The sequence below is a fragment of the Acanthaster planci genome, linkage group LG20 (assembly GCF_054643075.1).
Source record: "Acanthaster planci isolate LZ-2023a linkage group LG20, COTS_SCS, whole genome shotgun sequence".
NCBI classification, from domain to species: Eukaryota; Metazoa; Echinodermata; class Asteroidea; order Valvatida; family Acanthasteridae; genus Acanthaster; species Acanthaster planci.
Window position 1 is genome coordinate 3,230,544 of NC_141796.1, and position 8,933 is coordinate 3,239,476.

At 41.3% G+C, this 8,933-nt stretch overlaps 1 protein-coding gene and 1 pseudogene across 1 annotated transcript; one reads left to right on the forward strand and one right to left on the reverse strand.

Annotated features, from left to right (window-relative positions):
• Positions 1–219: 219 nt before the first annotated feature.
• Positions 220–5,209, forward strand: LOC110975593 (archaemetzincin-2-like). The gene is made up of 2 exons (XM_022228179.2): positions 220–1,119; positions 2,924–5,209. Exons 1-2 carry the CDS (start codon positions 301–303, stop codon positions 3,200–3,202), a joined length of 1,098 nt encoding a protein of 365 aa, XP_022083871.1. The 5' UTR covers positions 220–300; the 3' UTR covers positions 3,203–5,209.
• Positions 5,210–5,272: 63 nt separating this feature from the next.
• On the reverse strand, positions 5,273–8,265 carry LOC147795843 (uncharacterized; annotated as a pseudogene).
• Positions 8,266–8,933: the final 668 nt, after the last annotated feature.

The following is an 8,933-nucleotide window of genomic DNA, read 5'->3' on the forward strand; positions in this document are numbered from 1 at the left end:
ACTCCTTATTTAACTAAATCTTTGATATCTACTTGTTGTTTTGCTACTTTGCGTAACTAAAGAAATATAAATTGCTGTAATTTAACTTACATATAATTTAGACACCTAGCTGTTAATCAAAACACCCTATCTCTAAAAATGGAATAGTCTGTAAATTGACCAGTGCTCGGCCGGCCTAGCCTGGCGCGTCAACGTTATTTCTGGGTACATGGCCTGGGCCACAAACTTCGAACTTAGAGGTCGCTGGACATACACACGTACATGTACTGGAATTAGTCCCATGAAAACACTCGTTTCATAATGTTGTCTCCATGGTTTTCGTGTTGTAGTAATACACAGGAGGACAGAGACCGTAAAAATGTGAAATATCTGGTGCACGATTTGAAAACCTTCGAGGGAAATGTCCAAAGCTTATTCGAACTTTCTGCGCACTGCCTGTCCCTATCTAGGAGTAGGAGGCCTACATGTAATAATGACGAGGTCTGGGAGGAAGCACGGGAAGGTGATTCTCGAATAAACTTGGAATCGGCGCTTTTCCAGCACAAATCACCGGTTCCCATGAAGGGACGCCAGACGTACAGAATGTGGAAAGCCACAGTGGAGCTTAGCACCGGGCTTGTATTCAAGTCGGACCTGCTGGACAAGCCGAAAACCCTGCATTTTTGCCCACTGGAGCGATTCCCACAACCCGTCACATCTGGGTTTCGGATTCAAGGTTATAACCTGGTGCAGTACTTGGTGCACTTCTTGCAGGTTTATTTCCCTAATTTGGACATCAGGATGGAGTCCGTGCATGATATCAATCAAGACTTGGAACTGGTAAGCAGGTACCACAGCAAGACGAACAAAAAGCAATTTTTAGTGACAGACTTGTATGCAAAGTTGCACAAACTGACAGGCATTCCATCGAGCGACTTCGTCCTCGGATTGACATGGACGGACTTGTATCCTAAAGAAGAGTTGAACTTTGTTCTTGGGGAAGCCTCATTCCGACACCGCTGTGCTGTACTCAGCTTTGGCCGGTATGAACCCCTGAGCTACAAGAGAAACCAAGGAGATGATGAACCTGAAGAAGAATCGATTGCTGTTGATGGAGATTTGCTGTGGAAACTTCTCAGGGTAACTGAGTGCTCCCCTCATGATCATTGATTCAAACTTTCCATCAGGGCTGTTGCCTGACCAGAGTTTGGGGGGGTGTCAAAGTACCCACAAGTGGAACGTTTGGCACTGTGATAACACAAAGGCCGGGAAGAGTTCCATAAGTATGGATGCCAGTAATTATTTCTTACAGAGACCTACATGTATTAGCCTTCAGAAAGCAAACATTTGTCCCAAAAAGTTCAATTTAGGAGGGAAAAAAACCAAGTCGTTTACTGTGACTTTGACGGGGCCAAAACTAAATGTGTGCTCTGACGTGGTACTTTCAGTCATTCCCTTTTAATAAGTCAGTGCTGTGTCCTTTGCCGGGTAGATCAGTCCAAGTGAGAACTATTCCACAAAATGTTTGGCTTTCTCGGTTTTTCCTTTGATTGGTTTTTCTCTTTTTTGTGTAAGGTAATGGTACAGTAGCAACACTGGCTTTAAAAAAGGCCCGAGGTGGTCCCTAAAATGAGTGAGTTTATGTACATGTATGTTTGACTGGTCGATTTTCTGCACATTTGTTATGAACTAGTTAGTATATTCCCTAGTTGATTCTAAGCAAAAGTCCCAACTCCCAAGAGAAATCATTATTATTATATATCTCTGGTAATGACACCAAGGATTCCTCAAAAGCACCCTAGGCACTCTAGCTCGCAAGCCTGAAGAAACCTGTAGAGAGGAGACAGGGAGAAGCAGTTACAGTTTTAGAGGTGGGAGGAAAACCTCAGAGGGTCATCCCATGTCAAGTCACACACCCTCCCCAGTGACACCTCTTCAATTTGCCTGATTTTTTATTCTATTAGTGCCATATGATGACAAATGAAAGAATCCAAAGTTTGAGCCTACTAGCTCAAACGGTTTTCAAGTTATGGCCCTTCAAAGTTTGGGTGCCACGCCCACTTTTGAGATCCGGGAATTACCTTAATTTGGATGCCCAGATCTTTTGTTTTAAGGTAGGTACAGACCTGTAAATTGCTATATATATTTGTATTCTGGCCCTGTCTATCAGAATCTGCACTTAAAAATATCATACAAGTAGGTGTACTATTTTTAAGAGATATTAACCCTTTAAAAGTCGATTTTCAATGATGCAGTACATTTTTTTGAGATTTTGGGGTTCCATATCTTGGAAATGTTTTGTGTTGGTGGGGCTTCAACTAATTTATCATCATATTTGGGAACTCTACTGTGTATTTACAGAGTTTCAAGGCACTCGGGCCTTTGGTGGGGGTGCAGGAGGGCTCCAAATATGGCCACGGGACAAAATTACCATTTTGGACCCCCTACTTCAGGCCACTAGTTGGCCACGTGGGCACATGATGATGGGAATGAGCTTTTCACCCCATCACAGTCAGCTTTCATCAACATTTTGAGCCAATAAAAACTTTGATTATCCAACTCCTTCACTATGAACGAAGCCTTGGCATACATGTATGGTACTATTTTTGGGTATTTCCAAAAAAATCCGAAGTCCAGAAAGTAGGTCAACTCTTTTTTTTTTTCTGGGGAATTGTGTGAATGGACATGGAATGACCCCAGAGGAATATTCTGGATAAAACCCACAGAATCAGGTAGGGACTGAAAACCCAATCCACATGTTGACTGGGCCAGGATTCGAACCCGGGCCGCAGAGGTGGAAGGTGAGGAAAGAACCACTACGCTAACCTGACTCCCCAAGTGTGAACCTAGATCACGTTCTTTCTTACCACTTCTTACATGTAGAAGTAATTGTCATTGTATATCGGTACTTCAGTTTGCTCATTGGTTTGTCCTCTCCCTGTAGGTTGCTACCCATGAAACCTGTCATCTCTTTGGCTTGAATCACTGTGTCTTCTTTAATTGTTCAATGAACGAGAGCACTTCTGTTGCCGAAGCCCTAGCCCAACCCCTCATCCTGTGTCCAGTCTGCCTCCGAAAGATACAGCGCTTCCTGAAGTTTGGCATCGTGGAACGATACCGTAATCTTCTGAGCGCATGCCAATCACTCCAAGATGCCTATCCCTCTGAAGGAATGCAGACCACCGTGGACTGGCTTCGTAGATGCATGCAGTTTCTCAGTTGATTCTCACATCTTTGCTCTGTAGTTGACCAACTTGGTAATGACGCTTTGCAGTAACTAGCAGTGGAGTTGGCCAGTGGGCCACTTTTGCTTATTAGGTCATTTTACAGTTGTTCCCTGGGCAGTTGCTGCTAAGGAGTGCTTGTCAGCTCACCCGTTTAGTGGATGTTGGAAGTGTGTGCAATAGACAAGGCACTTTTTTTCTCAACATGGAGGGCATCTGCTCTGATTTGAACTAGTCATATTAGGAAGCCAGGGGTACGTGCAATTAAAGGCTGTACACGTCAATTCAAAGAGAAATTGGACCTGTCGAATCAGTGCATTCCGTGCCTAATAAACATGAACCTGTGTACACAAACATTGAGTTTGTTGTAAAGGGCCATAATTGCTATGTAAAAACGATGCTATTTCTATTTGCCAAAAAGTCTGGGCTTGTGGAAAAGGGTTCTTAGTACATGTACATGTACATCTGTGCAATCCTGAATACATCACTTTGGAAACAATGATCTTGCAGTCAAAGTAAGTAAGTAAGCAAGTAAATTTTTAACTACAGTTTCTTTAAAATAAACATGTTCAAGAGTTCTCAGAATGTAAACGGTTATTTTCAATTATCCTTCCTTTGGTTTTACAGCACAAATATGCACGAGTACCCACAGTCACTCTCTTGCATGTGTTTTCTATGTGGAACACAAACATGCACAGGTTCAGTGTGTACACAGTTGGTTGCCAGCACAAAATGACCCAGGGTCTTTTGTGCAGTCCTCTTTACTGCATTTGGTTTACTGCACAATTATGCACATGAAACAGTGAAGCACAGTTGTTGGGCAGCACAAAAACATGACAAAAGTGCAATCTGATATTCCTGTGAGGGACTGTTGGTGCAGTGCACAACATGACCCAGCTGTGCTTCTTTGAGCTGTTTACCAACTGACCCAAAGAGTGACTTCAGCAAAAGGAGGGTTAATCACTGATCCTACATTCATGTCTGTGTACATGTACAAGTGGGAAAGACACTCTGCTGTGATAATGAAACAGAATGTGGCAGCTCATGAAGAAGGGTGCCACAATGTTGTGATCTGTCAGTAAACATGGTAAAACATTTAACAGTGGTGTTTGAATGTTACAAACCTCATGCCGAAGGCCATGATTCTCCAATGAACTTGTTTTGTACTGATATTTAAATTAGTGCTAAACACTAATGGATTGTAGATATATTGCAGTATTCAACTTTTTTAAGCAGTTGCAAAGCATACATGTATTGGACATGTACATGTATTGGACATGTGCATGTATTGGACATGTACATGTATTGGACATGTACCTGTATTGGACATGTACATGTATTGGACATGTACATGTATTGGACATGTACATGTATATACATGCTCATGTGTAACATTTGAAGCAGTTCAATCCCTGATCATCAAAATTACCGAAAGTCTTGGCATTGGCAGGGAAGTTATGCTGTGAATTAGCTGATTGTGGAAAAGGGCATTTGGAGATGGCGTTGATAAGATGGACAATGTTTTCCCAAAATCTGACCTCTTCTCAGTTCAGCTTAGTTCAATTTATTTCATTCACTGGAGACACCAAGTGAACTAATGTCTGAGAAGGATGATTGATAATGCATGTACATGTAGATACTGCTTTAAATGCAAAACCAAACAGGACAAAGACAAATAAGACAGCATAGAGTAGGCATTGTGTTTTCATTGTTCTATCTCTTGAGCCAATGTCTTGTAATAAACTGTGTGCTTCAAGTGGTCTCATAATTCGGTTCAGTTGTCATGATTACTGTAGGGAATTGAATACATGTACTTTGACAGAAATATACTAAAATAATTCAGTTATTTTGAGCAGAGTTTGATGTCACTTTCCAAATAGGCCTATGAACTTGAGCTCCAAATTTTGTGGTGGCTGTAAGTAAAAATGTAATTATGCAGTATGTAATCTGGAAAAATAGCCGGAGATCCATAAATAAAGGTAAAACCTGAAGAAACAACGTCAAAACGTGCAGGGGAATCGCTTTCTGCGTCCACATTGTATACTCTCGCTTGTCATTGATGCTGCAAATTAACTTTTCCTGGATTCACTGACGTCGGAGACAGGTCCCATAGTCTGTTCACTTGGCGTCTGGATGATTGACGTTGGCTTCTGTAGCGCGTCGATCTTCATCATTTCATGATAAAAGGCTTCGTAATATAAACGGAATGGCAGAGCAGAGTGCATTTGCAATGTGCTGAAGATGAACTTGAGAGATTAGAATAAAAGATAAAAAGTGCTGTTGCGCTGGCCTTAACATCGGACTTCATCGTGGGGGAATGAATAACCACGGAACTCTAATTCAATCAAAATTATGTACTTTTGGTTATACATAATGGAGAGGTTTAGTTGCACGTTCTACGCGAACGCGAAAAAAGTGTGGACTCTTGCTGGCGTCATTGCTTTGTAGTTTGCACGGACGTCCAGTACGTGAAACATGGGAAGTTCTCGTTGGATCCAAACGTGGAAAAGCGCAACTTTTTTCGGAAGGTTTAAAATTATGTATAGAACATTCGGCGATATGAAATGGACATTTTTGAAAAGTGCAAAGGTTATGAAACTGAGATTTTTTTCGTGCTTGGATGTATATTGACCGATTGCACTTCTTTTGAGGGATTTACTAGATTCATTTGTTTTTTTATTCGAACGTTCATTGGAAGATATACATTTTGTGCGGGACGCGCATCTATAACATGCATTTGACGCAAGTGTTCACGTTTGCGGTAAGACGTACATCGAAGCCTCCATATTTTATTTTTTTGTGAGTCTGTATGGTTCTGAAAAGAACTGTGAAGTTCCTCACGGAGTTCCTCACGGTTCTTTTCAGAACCATACAGACTCACAAAGGAGATCGTATCCTTGCATGATGCTACCGCAAGCTTGCCACCTTAGTTGTCCGTCACCATGAATAGCTTGAAATCTCATCTCGCGTTACAGTACTTTTCCAAGCCGGTCGTTCACCGTATAAGTTGCTATCAATTGTAAGCAAACAATGCAACTCGTTAGCATTGAAATAATCGAGTCAATCACAGGTCGCCACTAAGCCAACCACGAGCTCACCAAACATCCAGAATCGGATCAAAAGCTATCCAAGTGCCGTAGAACATACCGCTGTCTTTATTTGTCCCGTTAATTTTGGACTGCACATTATGACATGTATCGGGACTTCTGAAAGGAATAATTAAATCTTGTGATGTGCTGAATTTCAGTGCTCCTTAATAGTCTGACTTAATAAAATGCAAACAACTATAGCCACCTGCTGCAGATAAATTGAGCCAAAATATAAATAACCCAGACCTCGATCTGTAGATGCCGTATAAACTGTGAAGGATGAGTTCCCATCCCGACAAGGTGCCCGTTGCTTAGGGTTTCCATAACTACCCGCCGTTTTCAGAGTTGATCATCATACATAACTGTGGCTATGCATAGCGACGGGATCTCCATGAGACCCGGTTTAAGGATATTTCCCCTTAGTGTATAGAATTCAGATAACTAAATGACACATCTGATAGCTATAAATGTTTCAAGACACATAAAAAAATGCAAGTGATGCTTGGAAACCTAAATCGTCTTGCACCACCCCCACTTAACAGATTATTAAAAATGACAGATTCAGCGAACAAGAGTTTTTTAAATGTTTCGTTTTCGATATTGCGTGGCTATTCCGCAGTACCTTCACCACTGCAGATGGTAAGCAGTCGGCACAGCTTGGTGGGTTAAGTTCCTTTGAGGGGAGTTGAGTCAACATTTGATCCGCGAGCCTTTCACAATCCTCTCTCAGCGAAGTAGACAGAGCGGCACAGACCTTACTGAAGAAAAAGCCAAGGCCTACCTGAGGATATACGAAGGCCTCTGATTAAAAAAAAATACTGCTCACAGTGAAATGATTGCTGCAACTTTCTTATCCTCTGTATTGAAATCATACTCAAGTATATTTAACTGTTTTCGAGTTTGCATAATCACCAGGATATACATGTAGTTGGTTTAACGATTTGCCCATGTGCAGATCGACTTCAGTGAACGCAGCCGAATCTAATTTGCCTGACAAGGGTGCGGATTATCCTCAAGGAAAATAAGTAGGAAAATTTCAAATCCGTTAGATAGCATTACAGAGGTTGAAATCGAAGTTGGAATGATACTGAATTACGATTGTCTTTAACAAATGGGTAGTAGGACGATTGTAGCTATACGTGCTGTTTCCACATATAGGATATCCATAAAGGTATACATTAGTGTCACTTATCGTTATACAAAAGGCTGGGAAGTGATAGGTTGAAACCCGCCTCAGTTTCGTTAGCAATATGTGCATCCAGCCACTTGAAGACAACCACTCAGATCTGGCACCAATTCACAGAATTTGCTCCAAGGGTACCGTCAGCACCATTTTCTAGTTTCTTGGGTTCATATCTTGCCTATCAATGAAAAACAATACATGTGTGATTTTAAAAGAAACACGGATTTGGTGGCTAATTGGGTTATCTTTCAGTTCGGGATAATGTTTCAAGTTGTTATACTGTTCAGCTAAAGTTTGGATCGTGTCTCTAACAGGAGAACTGTAGCATAGCCGTCTTGAATTTCGTGGCCAAATGAAGATCGAAATGCGTAAACTTTGTGGATTCTTTGAACATGTAGAAGTACACAAAATATTACGGAAGCGTATATAGGACAGGACTGAAAAACAACTTCTGCCTGCAATTTCGCCCGAGCGGATTACTATTTCGCCTGGGTGGAATAGTATTTCCTGGGATGCTAATCAGCTCCGGGCGAAATAAGTAATCCGCCCGGGCGAAAAAGTAATCCGCCCGGGCGAAATAGACGACAGTAAAATATAGAGACAAAGATAAGAGTATGCCCAGCACCTGTTGTCAACGTTTATGCGTTCCGTCTGCGATCACGTGCGCGTAAACATTAGCGTGTTACGTTTTTTCGCTTGAACCGTTTTCTTGGTGTGTTCAATTAGCTTCCACGTGTTAACTTGGATTTAACCTCGTCCCAACCTTCTCTGACACAACACACACAACCATCCCCAGACGGGTGGATCATGGACATTTGATTTTTTGCTCGGCGGTAGGCCTAGGTGGAAAAATTTCGTCCGTACAAGAGGGAGGGGTTTACTATACATGTAGTTGTTGCTGTTGGTAGAGCCATTAAATTCTTCACAGGCAAAATAGCACCCAGATTGTTTGTGCTTTTTTAAAAAATAAATATAAAGGATCTTCCAAGCTTTAGACGTAGGTAAAAAAAAGGAAAATACACAAACACTCACCCTGTGTGGGAAACGTCACATTATCGTGGAAACGTACCAAAAATGTAAGTAAAAGCAAAACAAAACAAAAGGACAATGACAAGAACTATAACATAAAACCAAATGAGCCGCAATATAAACGTTTGGTGTTTCTTTTCAAGATTGCCGTGGACTGCTCCACTCTTTGCACCTAGAACAAAATGAAGCGAAATGCACAAGCTCGAGTGAATATACAACTCCAATATACATGGAATCAAAATTGTGGTAAAGGACAGGGATGGTGTAAACTAATATTAGAGTTTATGTTCGGGGTGTAACGTTAAGAAATATTGTTTACATACATTTTGAGTTTCTTTATTTAATTAAATCAAATAACCTGAACCCAATGAGTGGACAAAAGTTGTCATGTATCCATTGAACATGAAAATGCCCCATACAAGAAAACAG

Bases quoted from the DNA above. Each gene is read 5' to 3' on its own strand.
- LOC110975593 (XM_022228179.2), top strand. From the start codon at position 301: ATGTTGTCTCCATGGTTTTCGTGTTGTAGTAATACACAGGAGGACAGA. The intron at 1,120-2,923 runs GTAACTGAGTGC...CTCTCCCTGTAG, and splicing joins TGCTGTGGAAACTTCTCAGG to GTTGCTACCCATGAAACCTG.